At 43.6% G+C, this 22723-nt stretch overlaps 1 protein-coding gene across 2 annotated transcripts in view; it reads left to right on the forward strand.

Annotated features, from left to right (window-relative positions):
• The window catches only part of BRINP1 (BMP/retinoic acid inducible neural specific 1), a 150238-nt gene that overhangs the window by 90181 nt on the left and 37334 nt on the right, over positions 1-22723 (forward strand). For both annotated transcript variants that reach the window (XM_081103008.1, XM_081103009.1), the window contains exons 3-5: positions 6151-6341; positions 11044-11213; positions 13855-13960. In XM_081103008.1, the coding sequence (XP_080959134.1) occupies positions 6151-6341; positions 11044-11213; positions 13855-13960 (467 nt within the window). The remainder of the gene's footprint in view (positions 1-6150; positions 6342-11043; positions 11214-13854; positions 13961-22723) is intronic.

The raw sequence follows: 22723 nt of genomic DNA on the forward strand, positions 1-22723 counted from the left end.
CTCCAATTATTTCCATTATGAGATCAGATTTATTAAAAAACAAGCTGCAAAACATGCTCTGTCAAGAAGAGCAGAGCTGCCCCTCACTTCTTCCCTCATCGTTAGTAGCCTCAGTTGTGGAAGAAACTGGAGGAAACACATTCTCCAGCACTCACCCTGGGGGTGCTCTCTCAAGGCCCCAAAAAGTAGAAATTGTCACCCCCCCATTTTTCAGGAGGAAACACAAAAGGAAAATCTAAGCATTAGAAGCATTATTATACACGTGCCCTACGCAAATAATAAAACAATACCAACAGCAGCTTACACTTGTGTGTACCCTGTTGCAATTTACCAAGAAGTTTTCCAACCATTATTTTATTTAACTCAGCACACTGCGTGGAGATGCATGTTGTTGGTCTGCATGGCATATAGGAGGAAACAGGCTGGGAGGGAGCTTATAAACTATTGGTGCAATTCAGACTCAGTACTTGTACCATACATCACAAGGTTCAAACCCCACCTATCCCAGAAGGTCTACCTACTGATGACATTTAAAAGATCACGGTTGCTTCTCTCTCTCTTCCATCCCACCATCCATCCACTGTCACCCAACTTCCCATTGTAGCCTCTCCTATAAGCATAGCAACAACTAGAATATTGATAATACCTTTAATGCTAGAGTGTTATTGAGGCCTTATTATGTTCTAGGTACTAACTGTGTTTCATGAATCAATACAGTTCTAAACCCATCCCTCTAGGGTAGACATGTGTCCCCTGGATCACATCAACATTTCATAGACTGTAAGCAAACTTGTCCTCTCCCTCAGCGCTCACCAACTGGTGGTCCGTGAGGTCCGAAAGGTTAGCGACCGCTGCTCTATCTCACAGCTAATCGGTGGCAGAGTCGGGTTTTAACCCAAGATTTTTCCCTCCAGAGCCCAAGCTGAGAGATACAGAACTGAAGACCACCTAATACATCAGCTTATTTCTCTAAGCCACAGAGCCAGTTCCCAGTTCTCCTGTCTCTTACCATCTTTTCTCCTTCAGTGCCACCTCATGCTCAGTGTGTCATTGAATGGGTGTGTGTACGTGTGTGTGTGTTGGGGAAGGGGGATGCACACGGGCGCGCACACAGGAGAACAGAGCATTAGTAAAGAGGATGAGTGAGCTTTCCTACTGAGGCGATGCTAAGCATTGGACTGACCATCTTCTCTCCAGTCTTATCTGAAGTCCTGCCACCCCGACCCCAGTCTCCATCCGTCCTCTGCCTCTGTCATCAGGAGCCTCCGGCTTCCATTCCCTCACTGGGATGGGCCTTGCTGCAGCTACCCCCTGTCCCCCATCCAGGATCCCTTTTTAATCTCCATCTAATTGGTATGCCTGTCCTGCTGGGAGGCCTAATTGGGCATGAGCATATTCCAGGGATCCTGTGCCTTTGTGAGTGCTCCTTCCCCTCCAAGGGGAATCAACTTGCGCTGTGGGCTCAGAAGGAAGGATACGTGTTCCGTTGTGCTCAGTTCCCTGAGAACTTACATGACATTGTTCCTGGGCCAGCAGAGCAGTTAGGCAAGATGACGAGCAAGGCTTTCTCACTCTCTTTTATTTTTTACGTGTGTGTGTGTGTGTGTGTGTGTGTGTGTGTTTTAAGGTGGAACGTTGCAATGGAAAGGGCACTATAGTTGGAGTGCTGAGGTGCTGAGCTAAGGTCTGATTTCAGCCCTGCCAGTCATTGTTGTGTGATCTTGGGCAAATAACTTAATGTCTTTGAAATTCAGTTTCCCCATTTGTGGGTTGAGTGAGTTATATTTGATGACGTCTATGAAAGGCGTCAGTGATGCTTTTAGAACAGGGGTCATACTCCCTCTGGGCCAAATCCGGCCTGCCATCTGCTTGGTAAATAAAGTTTTATTGGAACACAGCCATGCTCACTTATGTATGTATTGTTTATGGTGGCAAAACCAAAATATTTACTATAATGGCCCTTTACAGAAAACAAGATTGCCTGCTCCTCTTTTCAAACATAAGTATGATTGGCTCATTGTTCAGAACTTTCTATTGACTTTCTATATTACTTAGAATTTAAAAATAAAAAAATCTTTATCAAATCTAACTTATCTTTTTGAGATCTTTTAATTTCATATTTTGAGGGTTTTTTTTCCTATAACTGTTTCTTTCATCTTATCTTGACTTATCTACTCATCTAGACCTGCCTGCTCAGTGCTCCCTAAATGTAGCAAACACATTTCTACCTCAGGACTTTTGCACCTGCTTTTTCTCTTCCTAGATCACTCTTCTGCCAAGTAACTCCATGGTCTCTTCATTTCCACCAAGTCTCCTGAAATGTCATCAAATCAGGAAGGCTTTTCCAACCATCTATGTAAAACCACACCTTCACCCACCCCTGGACATCCTAATCTCCTTCCTCTGCTTTTTGTCTTCATATCATGTATATCCCTCTGACACATTACACATTTGTCTCTTTGTTAGCTGTCCACCCTCACCTGCATGCATGATCCTTGATAGCAGGACTTTAATTTGTGTACTGCTCTATCCTCTGATCTGGGAAAATAGTAGGTGCTCAGATTTTGAAAACCTAAATCCATCGTTTCAACTCTAGTGTTGTTTAATTTTACTTCTGAATGGCTCTGGTCCCATAAAGCCCTTCACCTGTGTGCATTTTGGTGAAGAGTACACAGTAGTAGAATCCTGTGACTACCAGTCTTTGCTCTAACATCCCTATGATGTCACATGAACTTATTCTCTGAAAGGTGTTCATCTGGATTGTTGGCCAATAAGAACAGTTTACAGACAGAAGTCTAATAACAAAGTTTGGCACACAAGGCGCTTTGTCATGTGGTCCCTGACAACTTGTCTGTCTCTACCTCTTATCATTTTATACATCCATGTACACACACACACACACAGACACAAATGCTGCACACACATGCACCCCTCTCTCTACAACTGTCTTACCTTCTCTCATTCTCCTCCATTTTTGCACATAGATCTCATTCTTCCTGAACCATTCTTTCACTATCCTTGCCCAAACCCTACATGCCCTTTAAGATTTAACTTGTACAGAGAATTCTTTGACAGGTCTGCTTCCATCCCAGCCCCTCCTCCCGACTGGGTCAGGGACCCTCCTGTCCGATCGCTGTGTGACTATAATGACCATTGCGAGTAGCACACCGCTGTTACATGGCTCTCCTAGTCATACCCTTTTTCCAGGAAGATGGGTTCCTTAGGCTCGGAGCTCCATTGGTGATGTTGAGCATGGAGAGCCTGGCACAGAGCCAGCACTTCATAACAACCCGCCCCAGCGACTGGGCCCCTCCCAAGAGCCTGGCCCTGCTCAGCAGGCCACCATTCTCCCCCCTTAGGCCTGGCATCACCTGCCAGAGAGGAGTGGGAGCCCAGCCTCAGCTTCCTTCCTAGTTTTCAAGGAAGCAACACAGAGGGCAGGCCCTGGGGTGTAGCTGTGCATATCGGGAAGATGATGGAGGCTGTTAAAAAAAGCCAAATGGGATTGAGTCGTGGGTTTGTGCTTTGGTGGTGGGTGGCAGATTCCTTTGGGCCAGTCCTGCTTCTACTGTGGTTTTCATATCTACCTTACAGTGTCTACATTGAAAGGGTGATTTATGAATCAGGATACCGGTTTCCTACTTTCAGCTCTTCCACTAACTGGTAGAGTCTGTGACTTTTGTGATGTTGCATAGCCTCTCTGTGTGTTAGTTTTGAGGAATGTAGACATAGTCACATAAAAAAAAAGTAACCTAGGGTCATAAGTTATAAATAAAAGTGATATATATGTGATATAGTATTATAATGATAATATATAACACATAAAACTATATATTCAGCTAGTATATGTCTATGTAAAGGTTTCTATACATATATATATATAATTCCATAGCTAATGTATATAATTTAATATAATTTAATACATTTCAGGGATAATCTGATGAGGAAAGAATACTTTCTTCAGAAATATCTGATGATTCTCATTGCTTTCTATTTTTACTCCTACCCAAGGATATGTTTCTTTTTAAAAAAAATCAGAATTATAGAGAGAGAAGCGGCCATATTATGTAACCTAATTGTGAAAGTAACATTCACTCTCCTTCCTATTCTGTTCTTTGGAAGCAAGTTGCTGGGTCCACTTGTGCCCACACTCATTGGGAAGAGATTGCATGGAGTGTGAACACCAGGGGCTTAGGGTCATTGGGATTCACGTCCAAGCTACCTACCACACCTATAGAATTCCTCTCCACTAGCTCTCATGTCCCCATATCTGGTCACCCCACTTGTCCCATCTTGTCAACATCTTCACCCCTTCTTCCTGCATCTCCTGTCTTGTTCAGCCCTTCCCATATGTGTTATGTATCCCCCTCGCATTCACTGTGCTCCTGCCCTTTCCTCCATGTGCATAGCTGTGTGTGTTTCCTTGTGTTAACAGCATTTCTGTTTGTCTCAGTCCCGTGGGAACTTCAAAACAATAGTTTAGGTGTGACCTCCTCTCTGGAGCACCCCCAGGAGACCTGAGACATCTGGGTTCCTTCTTCTGAATTCTGTAGTCCTTGATTTGCAATAAATTGGAAATTTCTCTTCCCTGTCAGACTGTGAGCTTCTTCAGGCCATGGGACCGTGACATCCCCATCCACCTTTTGTAGACATGATCCTTTGTGCCCTGCAAGGGTTCATTGAGTGCAGCAGATTGACTTAATAAGTACCCACGTCTACAATACTGAGCTCACTTCATTTAGAATTTGAACTATGCTATGAATTGTGGACAGAGGTTCCTTAAGCAGACATCGACTGTAGCTCTGAGGCTTGGAAACTTATTCCGATGTGGAAGCTTTCTTCAGACCGAGTCTCCTCTGTGTCAGGGATCAGACACCACCACTGAATTACCTGGGCAGGTCCGGCAGGATTCCCACACTCTTCTGCCTCTTCTTGCTCCGTGCCTCGTCCTTCATTTGTCTCTCCCATCCTGTGGCAGGAGAGAGAGACCTTTTCATTAAACTCCGGTTCCCATCGTTTATCTATGCTGACCTTACACTCCTCTTGGCTGGTCTGTTTTTCTCAAGGGACCTAGAGCTTGTAACTCAGGCAGGTTGGAGAGCTGATTATTCCTGGGTAACTTCGTCTTTGGTAAGAACGGAGGTCATTACTAAAGCAAAGGGCACCTGAACCAAGGCCCCTTAAGTTCCTACTGGGATTCAGTGTGCATGCTCCGTGTCCATCATCCGGGAACCTTAATGATTTAGGTGTCCGGAATTTGTGAGGGAATAATGCTATGAAGCAATGTTTCACACTGAATTAGTGCCTGGCAGTTTCCAGAGGCATTTTCACTCCCTATGCTTCATGGAACCTGTGCTTCACAGGAGAGAGATACTCTTAGTTGGATTTTATAGATGAGAAAGGTAGGTCCAGAGAAGAGACATGCTCTGTTCAAGGTCGCATCACAGTTTGCAAGAGGTGGAGTGAGAGCCTGCTGAGTTGGACTCCCACGTTCAGTGTTCTCTGGTCTTGATCCATCTTATCATTAGTGAAGGGAAAGACCGAACCCCACCCCCAGCCCCCAGGCTTCAGAACCCAGCTTAATTTCTTCCAGATTGTAGTTGCTCAATGAATTCATGTTAAATTTTTTAATTAAACTGAGCTCTGTGCCTATTTGATTTTGTAATTGTTTTAGAATAGGTCTCAGTTTGCTTGGTGCCATAGATCTTGTCCATTGTTACATAGCCTGCCTCCCCCTGCCCCGCCCTTCTTTCCTTTCATCCATTCATTTGTTGGTTTATTCATCCAGTTAGCATTCTCATGAGTCCTACCATGTAACATGCACCATGTACCTAGGACTGTCCCATTTCTGTGGTATCATTCACAGTCTAGTGAGAGAGGTGGATGAGCATGGAGACAACAGTGATACGTTTATATCCCTGCTGCTCTGTGTCTCCCTGGTTCACCAAAGTCTCCCAGGGATGAGAAGTGTGTTCAATAAATATTTGTTGGCTGAAGAGGATTGAGAGCTCCGGCTCTAAGTATTACTTGACAATATGAAGAACAATTGTAGTCACTCTCTCCCATAAGAGGGGTGTCTGGATGGTGGGTAGACTTTGGCTTGGGGTAGAGGTGGCAAGTTGCAGAGTCTCACTCATCTCTCCTGCCCAGGGAGTTTGCCCGTTGGAAGGTGAGGAACACAGCCATCGAGAGGAGAGACCTGGTCCGTCACCCAGTGCCGCTCATGCCAGAGTTTCAAAGGAGCATCCGCCTGCTGGGCAGGAGACCCACCACTCAGCAGTTCATCGACACCATCATCAAAAAGTACGGCACCCACCTCCTCATCTCTGCTACCTTGGGAGGTAGGTCAGCACACGGGGCCAGAGCCTCATCATGACTTTGGGTCTGGGACAGAGGGGAGGGTGGGATGCCCTGGGATCAAAGCTGAACTGACATCTCTGCCATGGCCCATCTCTCCAAAGCGGATATCGCCACATAAGCCAGGTGGTCTGGGTTCTTGTGGTCCTCTCAGAGCAGTTGATTCTGTTGTCTAGGACCGTCTAACTTCTGTGGAAGCATGGCTTCGCCTTGGAATTAGCTCAGTTTGTTGTTGGGAATGCTTCATTTGGTTATTGTCTTAGTTCCTTTTCAAGGTAGTCTAATCTGGGGAAATAATTAAAATGCAGGTGTTGTTTGGAGAATTGCCTGTGTTAATTTAAGTCTGCTTGAGAGACTGATAGTTTGAGGTTCGAATTTTACCAAGGGAGTATCATTTGTATCTTCTTGGAGTAGGTTACTTGGAAGGCCGATTAGCTGCTCCACCCTGCTCAGCCTTACCCATCCCTCCCAAGTCCAATCAGTCTTTAGGGTGTAAGGAGAAGAGGGGAGGATAACAGGCAGCAAAGAAATGCAAAAAGGGGAGGAGGGTAGAGACTACTGCAGTTAGATGCTCATGGTTCTTGCCTGCATGCATCATTTTATGTTATAAACTGCCATCCCTCGGTCATCAGTTTTCTTCTACCACAGTGACTGGGTCCACTGAAGTTTGAGAAAACCCTTTGGTGGTAAGTCACCATGCCACCTCCTCAGACGTGCTAAGTGGCCTGTGGATAGGGCTTATGGCAGCTACACAAGATACTAGATGTCTTCTCCTTCAGAGGAGGGGTGAGCACCATGGGCCGCCGTGGTTTGTACACACGCAGGGAGGAAGTGGTTGTCAGGTGGACAGGAGCTGACCAGGTGGAGGGAAGGAGGGAAGCTTTCTAGGCTGAGCAGGCAGTTGCATTTTGAGGAAGATCAGATCAGGAAGTTGATGATGTGAGGAACGTGGATTGGTTTGGCAAATTCATTCATTCTTACAGTAATAGCTACTAATATTGAGTACATACTCATACCACACATTGTATATTATCTTTCATCCTTCAAAACTGCATGTTAAGTCAGATTATCTGCATTTTATAGATAAAGAGGCTAAGACTTAGAAGAGTCTGGCTAGTATGTGACAAGGTAAGTTTCTTTTCTGTTTTGTTTTTTTCCAAATTCAATATATTTAAACAAAAACAGAAAAGTTAACCCTTAGCTTTTAATTTAGGGCTTTCAGTCCACAAAGCCTGCACTAGTTTTTGACCCAACACCAGCCATGCATTGGTAATTCATCCACCAACCCACCCACTCCCCAAAATAACCAAGCAGCATGGATTTGTTGTTTGTTGCTAGTCAGGGATCAGGTGAAGTCGGACTATGAATGTTAAATCATGGAGTATAAATTCTATTCTCTTGTAAAGTGAAACTCACTTCTAAATTGAGTGTTGCATTAACCTGTAGCCCTTTTTTTAAACTTCTCCTACTTCCCATTTTACCTGAAAAATAAAATTCTTGCCACCAATTCAGTTCTTCCATTAGAGGCTGTGTTCTGTCTGAGTCTCTGGAAACCCCAAATGACAGACCTTTCTTTTGCGGTGAAATATATTTTTAATTTTCCAAGGCGAGGTGGTGAATTATTCACAGAGCCTTGCTCCTCTCCTGTTTCCACGGCACAACATTTTAAAATATGCAAAGTTTTGGAGTGAGTTCTGGTGTTGGACAGCGGGCCCTAGATGTTCCCTCCACGTGGAGGAGTGGGCAGGAGGAAGGGAAAGATTGACTGTTGATTGAACACAAGGCACCAGGAATCCTGTGAGGTCCTTCTCACACCATCATTTCATTCATTCATTCATGGCAAAATATCTCTTAAGGGCCTCCTCATGCAGAGGGAGGGGAGGGAGGTGGTAAGTTGTAGTGAACGAAGGGGCAGGCTCTGGGGTCCCCTTGGCAAGTTATTCTTCCTGTGAGCTGTATCTTCCCCTTGTATAAATAGAGATAACTGTAGTACTTCCTTCATTTAGATTGTGAGGATTACATAAAATGATGCATCCGAAGTGCTCAGTGCAGTGTTTTGCACCTAACAAAGTGTTGCTATTGTTGTTGGGATAGTGATTGTTGATATTTTACTTGTTATCATTTAGTGGGCTAAGGAACCGCTCACTAGATGAATGGGAGACATTGAACAAATCATTTTTCTGTCCGGATGTGAGTTTTCCTGTCTAACTATAGGAGTTGTAGAAAATTTTATTCACTGTAATTTTTCCCAAGGAGAATTCTGTTTCCGTTTAGGAGAAATGCTTTGATAAGCTGTTTGAGGTGTCAGGTGAGTTCCTAAGGGCGTACTCAGACAACTACTGCAGTCCGTAAACTGTCACACGCGGGACAAGGAAATGCATCTCTATGGCTCTGAGGGAGAGGAAAGTGGAAGAAAGGGAGTGAGAAGGAAGACGCGGAGGCGGTGGGAGGGCTGACAACTAAGACATATCCATGGGATCCTCAATTTTTTGCTGAGATCTTAAACTCCTAAAATGCTTGGCATGAGTGATTTTCTTACGGAGGGTGGTGAAGGGAAGTTTTGGGGGTGGAAGGTGACTCACAGGAATACCAGTTTCCCTTCGTTCCTCAAAAGATCATGTTTTGGCCCAAAGGAAGCCCCCTGGAGCCTGGGTGTTGTGTCTGTGTGATGTGCATGATAAGCTTGCAACACGCATTGACAGGTGTGTGCACATGCCTACCTGCACTTGGATATAAGTCAGCCCGTGTGTGGACCTCCCTGCATACTCAGTGCACACAGGCTCACTCATTGGACTTGTGCTTGTGGATGCAATGTCCACATATGGGTATATGTGAGCTTGCACATGCACATGTGTGTACATTGCATGAATTTTTTTTCTGTGCCAGGGTTCATGTTTTTGTACTTGTGTGTATGTTTGTGTGTCTACTCATTTCTCACCCTGCATTGTGGGATATCTCCCCTTGTCTAAGAGGAAGGCTGAGAATAAAGTCACAGGGGTTCTGCAGGGAAGGATGAGGGGTACCCAGAAGCTACTAGTAGAGTTCAGACCCCCACCCTCCATCTGGAAGTTGTAGCCCCTATTGACTGAGAAGGCCAGGTGCTCAGCTCCCACCTCAGCCTCACCCCCCCACACCATACCCCCCAGAGTGGCTGAGTCCACTTTGTTCCCCTCAACAAGTCTGGCTGCAGAGAGAGAGGCAGGGCTCCCCGAGGACAGATGCCTAGGAAAGGCCTCTGTGAGGTGAAGAGGCAATTTGCAGCAATGCCCTAATGGGAAAGCAACTCTAAACAGAACATTCTCTTAATAAACAAGAAATTAAGTCTTAATAATGTAGTGAGAAGCCCATTAACCCCTCCTGATCTAAAGTTTGCTGCTGCCAGTCCTCAGTCCAGAGGGACCCCGCTGATTTCACCTCCTCTCTCACAGGCCCTTAGAGCCTGAGCTGACCCTTGGAAGACTTATTTCCTCTGCCGCTTGCCTCTACCTTCTAACGTATTCGCTTAATTTAATCATTTACCTTTCCACCCATCTATCTCTTCATCTACTCAGTCAATCATCTATCCACCCATCCATCCATCTCCCCATCCATTTATCCTTCAGATGATAATGGAGCATCGGCTCGTCTTCTGACCAGGAGAAGCACTGAGTCTTTGTTCCCCCAGGCCGCCACCCACCACCCTGCACTCTAAGTCTGATTGCATCTAAAGTTATTTTTAAGCCAAACCTATTCAGGTTGCTATGCTGTTCAAAGGATGCAAGATCATGTCCTCTCTGATAACCAGTGAGGGCTTCATGGGAAACTGTAGACAGGAGTGTCTTATTCTGAACTTAACTCAAGTGGAGGCATGGGAAACGCAGAGAGGAATTTTGGTGTTGGTGAACCTTCTTACTGGGATATAACCTTTTCTCCATTGCACTCTGAGAAACATAGTGCCTGGTATATGTAGGTAGTTAAAGAAAAAAGATTAATTATTCACTACTGTCTACTATATGCTGAGTACTGGGCTTTGTACAAGGGATAAAGAAGTGTCTAATATAGACAGTGTCTGACTTCACAGAGCTCACAGTTCAGATTTTTCTCTGTAACAAGCACATTTTTTTCTATCTCTTTCTCTCAACTATGTCTTTATCTATCTATCTATTTGTCTACCTACCATCTATCTATCTCTTTGGATTTCCACTATTCTATCCATCCATCCATCTGTCCATCTAGGAAAGGGTAGCAGAAAGAGAAGGAGAGAAAGGGAAGGAGGGAAGAGGTGAGGGGAGAGTGAGAAAAGGAAAAGGAAAAGGAGGAACTGGATGATGAGGAGGAAACAGAAGGAGGAGAAAGGAATGGGAAGGGGCCATCTATGGCAAATTCATCAACTTACAGAAGAGACTGAACCTCAAAGAGAGGAGGTGAGTCGTGAGATGCTGCTGGTGAGAAATACAAAATGGATTAGTAGGAGTTGGACTTGATGACTAAGAACTTTTCTGTGACCTTCGTCTCAATGGGGCTTAGTGCTCAAAGCCACCTATGGTCTATTTCTCTTTCATTGTGCTCTTGATTTTCATTGGCAGAAGGAAATTTGGGCGAAACCAAGTGGGAGGCTTGAGGGTCTTTTCAGCCTCCAAGGTCTGGAGCTGTCCCGCCCACCCCAAGGCTAGTAGGGCTGCCTGAGCTTCTTTCCTTTCTGTGCAGGGGAGGAGGCCTTGACCATGTACATGGATAAAAGTCGCCTCGACAGGAAGTCAGGGAATGCCACTCAAAGTGTTGAAGCTCTGCACCAGCTTGCATCGTCCTACTTTGTGGACCGTGACGGCACCATGAGGAGGCTCCATGAGATCCAGATATCAACTGGAGCAATCAAGGTACAGCCTGAGGGTGGGCTGGGTGGCAGCTTCCGAAGACAACAGCACTGCAGCCCAGTGTTCTGAGAGTTGATGGGCAGATACAATCCCTGGCTTCACCCCCATGAACCTTCACAGTACCCCCTGACTGATGTGGTCAAGTGCATGGGCATTGTCATTGGGATGACCATCGGTACTGATTCACTAGGGCAGCCCCGGCTATAGCCATAGCATAATTAGCAACAATCTTGTCATTCACTCTCAAAGTTCTCCTGTATGGATGATTTCCAGGCTCTGTCCTAAGAGAGGAAACTGAGGCAACAATGGGTGATGATTTTCTGAAGGTCACAGAGTTACTGAATTACAGTAATTTCTTTAACATTTGCTCAGGGGTTCACGGATAGAGAGTACCTTAACAGGGACTAGAACTCTAGTCTCTAGACCAGGGGTCAGTGACTATTTTCTGTAAAGGGCCAGATAATAAATATTGAAAGCTTTGTGGGTCATATAGTCTCTGTTGCTACAACTCAATTCGGCTGCTATTACACAAAAATTAGCCATAGACAATATGTGAACAAATGGGTGTGACTGCGTGCCAATAAAACTTTATAAAGACAGGCAGTCTGTCAGGCTTAGCTACATGATGCATTAGCCAATAGAACTTTCCAAGGTGATGGAAATGCCCTGTGTCTGGTCTGGCCAAGACAATAGCCACCCTTGAAATGTGGCTTCGGAGAAACTAAATGTATACATTTATTTCATTTTAATTAATTTTAATAGCCACACTAAATAGAGCAGCTGTAGACTTTTAATTCAATGCCTTACTGCACGGGAACTTAAAAAAAAACCAGATTCCATTTTCAGTGCAATAAATTCAGGGGTTTCCTTTATAAAGAGAATAAAGGAGGAGGACCTTTTTGATATAATTAATCTATTCTGAGAGTTTCAGTGCAGATTTTTTGCCTCTCAATTTTAAAAAACCAGATTATACCTGCCTTGTGCTTCTCAGTCTTCAGTCTAATTTTTCCCCCCGAATAAAATGCAGACCTAGTCTGTTATTAAAACTTCCTACAATGTCCCTAGGAAAAAAGTGTGTGTGTGTGTGGGGGGGGGGGGGGACAGTGTACAGGAGACCTGGGCAGAAGAGTCAGAAATTGTGGCAGGCAAGAGAAAAATGTGGCGGGAGAGAGTTACTGAAGAGGGGGAGGTAGGAAGGAGAGAAATAAATCAGTTCAACTAACAAAGAGCCAGTTATCCAAGAATCTCCTGTACTGGGGGGATTATGTGGTTGGGGAACTTGGCACAGAGAAGCAGATCTTGATGAAGCCGTCAGAGTCAGAGTGAAGCAAAGGCCTGGCTTCTATTATCATCAAATGGTTCTCTCCCCACTGGAAGGGGCCAGATTGAGAGATCGAAGCACTGTCACCGGCTAATCCTCCTCTGTGCATCCAGGAAGTGCAGCCGGAGCGCTTTCTCAGAGAAATCTCAGCCCACGCACCCAGCCCTTCCCACAGGAGCCCTGTCTTCCCCACTCACCTGGGGCCTTGACTTTCCCTGGCATTTCTTGACACTCCCTGGAGACCCCGCCGGCTGTAAGACACACGGCTGACCCTCCCGGGTGGGGAAGTTTTCCCCAGGGTTTCCTTTCCCTGGGCATCTCTAGCAAAACGAATTGGTAGTTTTGATTCTCACTCGATAACAACTAGGTTCTAATAACTGTATTATTATTCTGCTCAAAAAAAAAAAAAGAATGCATGATTTGTCAAAAACCCCAAAGCGAATGGTCCTGCATTTATTTATTGATTCCTAAGAGCTAGACACTTCAAAAATATGATCCCTTCACCTACTGAGGTGGGTGAGAGTATTAGTGACATTTCGTAGATGGGGACGCCGGGGCTTAAAAAAGAAAGTTCCAGATCCAAGGCCCCACAGCTGGCAGTGTTAAATGATGGGAGGTGAAGGCTAAAGGGCTGACAAAGCCTCTTTTTTCCCCACTAAACTGCTCCTATTCCACAGTTATCTTTCTGAATAGCTGCTCCCCCGGGTCCACCACCTCAGTTATTCTAGGACAGTGTTTCGGAAATGCACCAGCAAAGCATCAGACATTTTGTGTTGCTGTGGTGGTGATGGCGCTTCTTGCTGAGTTTATTTTTAAGTGGGGACAATTTGATTGTTCTCACCTGATAATAATGCATATTCGTGTATCACAATTTCTAGAGACTTTTGGCAGTAAGATGCCCATTTTTGAACATATGCCCTATTATCAGGCGCTTACATCCATCACATATAATTTCGCCACCTTCCAGGTTAGAGAAGTGAAGTCATAAGTGGACCAACCAGGATCTAACACTGGTGCTTCTGATTCTAAAGGCCGTGCTTTTGAAGTGTACCGCTTTCACTTACTAGTAGTTCCTATATTACTTAAAGAGACTCTGTGAAGTACCATGGACAGAGCTTGTGCCTTCTGCCTCCAGCCTGACTGGCCTGCCTTCTTGTCCTCCACTTGGTGACAGCAGGCATGGCCCTTGGCAAAGGCAAGGTGCTCAGGAAGCAGCCATGGGCTTGGGTGTAGGGTCTTTCTCTGCCAGCTTTGCTCTGCTGGGGTCTGACTTTGCATAAAGGGTATATGTCTCACATCTGTCCCCCTTGATGTCCACTCCAGGTCACAGAGACACGCACTGGGCCCCTGGGCTGTAACAGCTACGACAATCTGGACTCTGTGAGTTCTGTCCTTCTGCAAAGCACCGAGAGCAAACTTCACCTTCAGGGTAGGTGCTGGTGGCAATGGTGGGACCAGAGGGTGGAGAGGCAGCCTTGGGGGGAGGCAGCCTGGGGAAGGCAGGCTGTGCTGGGAGAGTGAAGAAGAAGATGAAAGACAGAAAAACAATAAAAACTGAGACATCCATGATGTAAAGTCCTTTAAAAAATTTAACATGGACAGGACATGAAACTCGTGTTTATTCATTAGTTTTCAGATACCAAGTATGGAAATGAGAGCTTTATCTGATTATTTTGATGAAAATGTCTAAACGGTGTTATTGATAGATGCCCTAGATCTAATATATATTAAACTTTCTTATATCAGCTGGATTTCATACGTTATGGTGTTTGATTTTCAATGTATTTTGGCAGGTGTTATTTGAATTCTAAGAGCTATAGGAGAGTTTGAGGAGTTTTTGGTTCTATGTAATTTTTTCCTTGTTTGTTCATCATTGGTGGTCTTCAGTATATCCCTACACACATGTGTTTGTGCATGTGTATGTGCTTGTAACAGAGCTGACAAATGCGAACACTCAACACTGCATGGGGTATAGAGACAGCTCTTTGGCATTGTAGTGAGAATGGAAAAATCCTAAGGATTAATTTGTTGCTATATTTAAATATTTGTATTAATTTCATATATATTATATATCAGGTCCTGTTAGATGCTCCATATATACTCATGACTTTATAATAATATAACCTTTAAAATAGTAATTTTACCCTTATTAATTCATCATAAAGTGTAGAGGAGATTGTAGGGGAAACTGACAAGGCTTTAAGTACAGATGGTTCTGTTTTAAAAAGCATAATTTATAATAACAGAGAAACAACATGAAGATCTCAATTGTTCACATGAGGAGACTGAGTTACTGTAGCATTCATACATTTGGCAGGTGCTAACACATTGTTTATAAGGAATTTCCAAGTGTATGTGACAATGATTGGATATAATGTTAATTAAAAATGGATGATTTCCAATTGGATGTATGGCATGACAATGTAAAAGAATAAGAAAAACACACAATATTATAATATTGTAAGGAAATACTCTGGGATGTTAAAAGAGGTTACCTCTGGATGATTATGTTATATGTTATCTATTTTGGGCTTCCAGCTCCTTTCCTAACTTTTCTAAGGTGATCATGTTTTAACTTTATAGTCAGGAAAAGAAGAGGCATGCTTTAACTTTGAGCAGACTCAAAATGTGACCTTCTAGTAAGGTGATTCTGAATGTCAGTGGGAGGAAAGTTGGGTTGAGATTGGCAGATTGAGCTAAGCAGGGATTGATATGACTTTTATATTCCGGTTCCTTGGCAACTCTTTGATGCATGCTCTTGTTAGAGAAGATGGTTGGAAAATGGTTCAGGGAGGGCTTGGAAGTGTCACTGAGGTGCAATGAATGAAAATCCTCAGGGAAATTCAGGCCAAGAAAGTGGTTTAGTGTTAGAACAAAACATATCCTCAAATACATGAAGAATAACCCTACCTCCTTTAGTAAAGAGTAGACAGCTGGGTTTGGTAATGCCTAATAAGAAGGTCTGAACTCATTTAGGTGTGCCAGCGACGTCAGTTCCTGTGATAGCTACAGCGACCTTGAAGTGCCAGCAGGGTTTGAACCCAGGAAATTGGGGTTCAGTCTGCATTGATCACCTTGCTGTGCACATTAGAGGTGGAGAGACCTCTGAGTTAGCATTGGGATAAATTTAGGAGGTGTTCACAGGATGTTACTAGGAAGTTATTAGATCATATGGACATCTAAAGGCTGATTTACCATAAATCTAATGAAGCTTGAAGTCCAGGGTTCCCTCACCTTCTAAATCCTCATCTTTTCTCATTCTAAATATTCACTTTCATATCTAATTTTGAATTACTTTTCTCTATAAGTCTCAGTCCCCCAAAACCCAGGTCTGCCATTGGTTACATTACTAGAAGTATATTATCCACACAAAAAGGAGGTGACAGCTTTGTCCTATTCTCGACTGATCATTGAAGCATTGGACTCAAGTCTGCACGTCGCACTTCAAGGGGGATACTAAGAAACCATAGTGTGCCTGAAGGAGGGTGTCTTAGATAAATAGCCGAAGAAGGTTGACTTTGAAAAAACGTCTTGTCTGCAGATACCTAAAGGATTGTCTTGCAGAAAAGGTGGTCAAATTCATTAACATGGATAAAATGGGCTAAGCCCAATCTACTGACTGGAAACTCCAAGGACCCCAGCTTTTAACTGAGATAAAATAGATCTCAGTTTAAACTCAGTTTAAAATAGATCTTCTAATGCACATTCATGCCGAACCTAGAGTGGCCTGCTCAAGTGTGTGATGGCTCCGAGTTATAAGTAAATGACATTTGGTAGGAACGTTACAGAGATTATTTAATCATCGTTCCATTGGGTTGATGATTGAAGTGAGTGGTCTTTAAGGCCTTCTCAATACTGACTCTAGGGTTGTATGAAGACTTTTCTTGAAACTGGCTATGTGCCAAATTTAATGTTAGACCATGAGCATCTGAGAACAAATCAGTTCATTTCAATTCACTGTATACAGGGTGGAGGGAAAGTAAGTTTAAAGTTGTGAGCATGTGAAACAGTTTATTCTTGCACTATTTATTAATTTTTGTATTATTTTTCATACCAATAACTATACAACTACTTTTGCCCTACCCTGCATATATATATATTTTTTAAAGAACCATATTGGCATTGAGCTAGGCACAAGGAGGAAATATATGCTCCACCAGAAAAGATGGACTTAAACAGTAATAGACATCATGCATTTTAATGGGGGAAGATATGAGTGTTTTATGGTAGCAGTTTGTATGTGGACTTAACTTACAAGGGAGTCAGGGAAGTTTTCTTGCTAAAAGAGATGTGTAGGATGAGACCTGGAGGAGGAGAGGAGGACAGGGTCGTGGATATGGAGCATACGGAGGAGGAGTCTTTATGAAGAGCATTCGAGGAACTGAAAAAGTCCTAGAGATGAAAGCTGAGACACCAGTGATGAGAAAGACAAAGGAATCCTTCAAATCCTGGAAGGCCTCAGCAGCACATGAATGAGTTGAACACTATTGAGAACACTGGGCACCATGGAAGGGTTTTTACAGGGGAAGCAGCATGAGAGATTCATGTTTTGGAAATCCACTCTGGCTTTTGAGTGATCTGTTAATTAGAGAAGGGCGGGTTACAGGTTGGTGACTGGTTAGAGGCTAGTGCAGTACTTGCAATGAGAGGTCACACATTTAGATATGAAGGGAGCAGTCAGGGTGGAGGAAAAGAGACCAATTTTAGAGTTACTTAGAAGGCATCATGACCAGGATTCAGCAAAAAAACCGTGAGGAATTTAGATAATTGAGGGAATGGAGTGTGGGGATGAGAGAGAAAGGATGGACAGGAAAATACGTATGATTCAAGGTGATATATAATAGAGATAATAAAAGTAATGCATACTATTATGGAGACCCAGAAAGGGGAGTAATTCATTCTGTCTGTCTAAATAGAGGAATCTTAGGGAAAAAGTGGTATCTGAGGGAGAATAATCTTCTGGCGCTGGAAGGTGAAAGGAAAAAGCTTCTTAAATATCAGACAGAAGACTACCATCCCAGGACTCTTCAGTAGTCTGATACTTACTCGGCAGAGCATTAAAAGCACTAGGTGGAAGAGAAAGGCTGATAGATCGGACTACATTGAAATTAAGAATTTCTGTTCATCCGAAGCTGCTCTTCATAGAACGAAAATGCAAGCTACTCAGTGGAAGGAAATGTCTGTGATATATGTGTCTGACAGAGAACGCTTGTGCAAAACATATAAATAACTCCTAAACCCAATAAGAAAAAGACAGACAATCCAGCAAGACAAGAAAATGAGTAAAAGATATGAACAGGCACTTCACAAACAAGAATATCAAAGTGGCAAGTAAACATTCGAGAAGGTAATTAACTTTCCTAGTCCTCAGAAAATGTGCATTAACACCACAATTAAATGTCATAACCCAGCAGTCAGTCGGGCTCAAATGAAGAAATATGACAATACCAAGGAGCGACAGTGCGGAGCCTGGGAACTTACATGCATTGCCAGGGGGCAGGAGGGTGATGGTGATAAGTGAGTACGACTTTGGAGAACTCTTTTGCAGTATTTACTAAAAACTCAGCATGTCCTCACCATCTGACCCAGCAGGTACAACTCCTAGGCATATGCCCGGTAGAAAGGTTACCTATGTTCACCAAAGGACATGAATGTTCATTGCCACTTCATTCAGAATTTCCAAATGGAAGTGCTCCCAGATGCACATCATTCTTTTCAAAATCATCTTGCAATAGGAGGTAGAAAGAAAGGAACAGAGACTGTAGAATTTTCAGAAATAACACTGGTTTGAGCTGCTGCTCCTTCTCAGGCATGTACTTATATCCACTAGCTAATTTGTCCCTCCCACCAACCAGGAGAGAGGGATTATTCTCCCCGTTATACAGATGATGAAACTGAGGCTCAGAAAGGTAAAATCTCTTCCCTAAGGTTCCCTGGCTCTTGGTTTTAGTCACCTGGGCTCCTCAGGCTACTTTACTTCTCCGGGGGAGCTGGGAGTCAGCACAACCCATTCTAGGTGTGGGTAGAATGGTAATTCGTCCCTGCCCGAATGTGGTAGTAGAGGGAAAGGGCAGGGCATGATCAGGTCTCCTGTTCATAAGCTCCCTCCTCTCCCACATCTGTCACCTCGTGTGGCCCTGTGACCTCGGGAGGACCGCTGAGTGACCATGGCCGGTGCATCCTTGAGATGAGACAGTCTTTAGATTCTAACCCCATTAGAATCAGCCTCATTAGAATCCGTCACTGCTTATGACTGAGGTCCTTCTCGCCCCATTAGCAGGGTCTGGGAGGCACCGATGGGAGTCCTGTTTCTGCCTTTGCATGGCTATGTCTATGAGGCCTGTTGAATAAAAGAGCAACGCCTCATGCCAAATGGGGTTGCCAACCTTCACCCGGCTGCTGACATCCAAGAATTGGTTTTCCTTTATGAGCCACGGAGCTCCCTCTCCTCTTCGTTGCCAGAGGAGAAGTGGAGCTCCTCTGAGAAGTGAGCTGAAATGCCAGTTAAAGACTCAAGCAGAAAACAAAAGGACGGGAGGATCAGCAGAGCACATCTGCTAGTGACAAGACCTTGGACTAGTGAGTCAAGTCTCCGAGCTTCTTTGGGACTTCTAATCTGCCACATGGGGATAAAAACACCTCTGCCAGGAATTTAGGTAATTGAGGGAATTTAGATAAGTGAATACACCCCCACTGCCCCCCCCCCCCCCCGGCAATGCATGCATACTATTATGCATACTAGTATTGCACTTAATAGGAAAATATGTAGAAAGCATGTTGCCTGAAAACCAAGGGTGCTGAAATAAAATAATAATGATGGCTACAATTTACTGGATACTTCTCACATGCCAGGTACAGAGCTGATATTTTAATGTCCATGTCTCATGTACACCTCAACACAGATCCATTTTTCAGATTTGAAAATTGAGGCTCCCAGGACTTAAAACCATGTTGTAGGTGGCAGAGCAAGAATTTGAAGCCAGGCCCATTCAATGCCAGTGCTCTTATACTGTACACCGTATTGTTTTTCAACCTGGAGCATATAAATCATAACCATGCTTTTTATTAGAGCACATGGTTATAAGTTCTGCTAGATACTTTAGAAAGGCTGTGATTTTTCTGAAATTACTTGGCAACTTGTGTATGTGGGTAGGTATATCCTTTCCATAGCTCTTCTCTGAATTATCCAGGCCAGAAAAGATCACATGCCTTTAGAATAGTGACTGAGGCCTTGCAACATTCTGCTGACTGGACTTTAGAAAATGCTGCCTCTAACCTGAGGAAATCTGGAATCATCAAGACTTAGTCGTGCACAAAGAGGTGGAAATTCAGATGGAAGGCTGATGATGACCGAAGGGCTATCAGAGCACTTGCCTCTTTTAAAATACATACATATTTTGATTGATTTAAGAGAGGAAGGGAGAGGGAGAGAGACAGACAGAAACAGAAATGATAAGAAAGAATCATTGATTGGCTGCCTCCTGCATGCCCCCTACTGGGTGATCAAGCTGAAAACAGGGCATGTGCCCTGATGGGGAATTAAACTGTGACCTCCTGGTTTGTAGGTTGCCACTCAACCACTGAGCCACGCCAACCAGGCAGAGCACTTACCTCCTGGCTCACAGTCATATGGGGCTATACCTGTCAGTGAACTCTTGGCCGAGTGTGCATGTGGGATCCTGTGGGATGGATGGTCAGTGCGGTGATATGCTCTCCATTAACAACCAGGTTCCATTCACTTCCTTGTTGAGCTCATTGACTGAGCAGAATCCAGGCATCAAGATGTGAAAACAGAAATAAATCACTTGGGAAAGTTAATTCATTGACTCTGATAGATATGGTGCCAGTTTATTTTTTACGATGATTAAGTCAATCCTTATTCCTCCTCCCCCAAATCATCTCAGTGAGAATTAAACTGTCCTTTGGCACCGCACACAGAGCAGTTCGATGTGCCTGTATTCTGTTCCAGGTAGATTTACCTCGTCTTATGTGCACAGTTGTACATATTGGCTACTAAGCTGTAATTAAGATCCCTGAGAGAAGAGACCGTATCCCTTTTTATTTGTTTATCATCCGCTTTTCCTTACTTCAGTGTTTCGCTCTTAGTAGGTACTCAACACATATGTACTGACTTAAGTCTATTCAAATTATCAAATCAGTTTTGTTTTGAACCTTCATTTTTACTGTGGTAAAATATACATAGCATAAAGTTTATGTAACCATTTTAAAATGCACACTTCAGTGGCATTAAGTATATTCACACTGTTGTGCAACTGTCATCACTATTTAATTCCACCCCAAATGTGAAATTCTGATCCATTCCGCAGTCATTCCCCATTCCCTCTCCATTCAGCCCGTGGCAAGTATTAATCTGCTTTCTGTCTCTGTAGATTTTCTTATTCTGCATATTTCATGTCAATGAAATAATATAATATGTGATTTTTGTATATCTGGCTTGTTAAGTATTTTCAAGGTTCATCCATGTGGCAACATGTCTCAGCACTTCATTTTTTCCATGGCTAACTTACACTTCATTTTTATGGTTGTACTACATTTTGTGTTCGGCGTCATAGGTTGATGGACAGTTAGGTTGCCTCCGCTTTTTAACTATCGTGAATAGTGCTGCTGTGGACATTCGCGTACATATATTTGCTTGAATAATGCTCTACGATTCTTTTGGGTATATACCTTAAGAGTGGAATTGCTGAATAATATGATGATTAATTTTTTTTAGAAAAGGTTTGGTTCAAAAATAAGTGTACTTGGTGGTCGATTACAGGATTGCATAGTTCACTTCCTCTTGGAGGATTGCCAGGGCATTGCTGTGTGACTGGCAGTGCTGTCCTGTGGGAGATGCACACTTCTCACCTAGTTGACATTGGACTTGGCCATGTGATTTGCTTTGGCCAATGGGCTGTGAGAGGACAAAATGCCTGCCTCATTTTAGGAGACACTTTAGGAGACATTGCTTTGGCTTTTGCTATTTTCCTTTTGTCAGATGAATGGCATATACCTGAAAGGCTGTCCTTCAGCCTGGATCCACAAAGAAGAAGACTCCTGGGGAAGAATCAAAGGCCCGCCAACATGAAATGAGCGATAAATAAACCGTTGTGGTTAGAAGTCATTGAGACTTTGAGGTTATTTATTACCTCACAGTAACTTAAGGAAACTCAATAATACTGAAGCCCTGGATTAAATGACATAAACCACATTTACTTACATACTTACTGCAGGCCTTCTCAGTGCCTTAACTGTGCTAATGTGCATTATGAGTCTCAAGAGGTGGATTAAATACCCAGAGTGTCCTGAGGGTATTTGATTCTGGGTACACTTGCAGATTTATGATTCTGTGGCAAACAGCTTGGCAAATGCTGGACCACTCGGGTTCAGTTCTATCTCCTTGCCTCTTGAGGTCAGAAATCATGTCTAATTCATTTTCCATATCTCCAGCATCGAGGACACCTGATTTAATAAAGTGATGAGGGAAAGGACTTTCCAAGTAGTTGCTAAATTGAGCAGTTTTATTTTTGCACACCAACTGTGACCTGGCACAGAAATAATGCAAAGAAATATTTTAAAAACACACACACACAAAGCAATCATAGTCCTCAAGAATCATAATTTATAGCTATGGATCCAGAAGGAAATACCTGCTGAAATTAGTGGCCAGGTCCTTTCGTATCATCTGAGCACCTGACTCTTTCTCCACTGAGTTGAAGTTAAAATAGCATCAGGTTGGGAAAGATGACACAGGTCCTGCTCATGAGGGATGGCTCGAGACGGGAGGTCATGCTAGGCACAGAGCGGAGAAGCACAGCCCTCTCCAAAGCACATTCCGTCTACACTCACCTTCATTCAAACACATTGACTGGTGCCCGTGTGTGTGCCAGGCGACAGGGAAATGGGAGGTGAATGAGGCATTGCCTTTTCCATTCAAGGAGCTCACAGATCGAGAGGAACACAGACAGAAACACACATAATACAATGTGATCAATGTCCAATTAAAATCTGAGGTATGTGCAAGATGCTTTTGGGTGCCAACAGGGGGATGCCAGAGATGGCCAGAGGCCTCCAGGGAAAGCAACAGAAAGCAGGTGAGGTCAGGAAATGACATCAGTTGAATAATTGTCGTGTCCTAAAACTGTAAGTTGTCATATAGTTGATTTTGTTTTCCAATTCATGAGGTATAATT

The sequence above is a fragment of the Myotis nattereri genome (genome assembly GCF_964212035.1).
Source record: "Myotis nattereri genome assembly, chromosome: 12".
Classification (NCBI taxonomy): domain Eukaryota; kingdom Metazoa; phylum Chordata; class Mammalia; order Chiroptera; family Vespertilionidae; genus Myotis; species Myotis nattereri.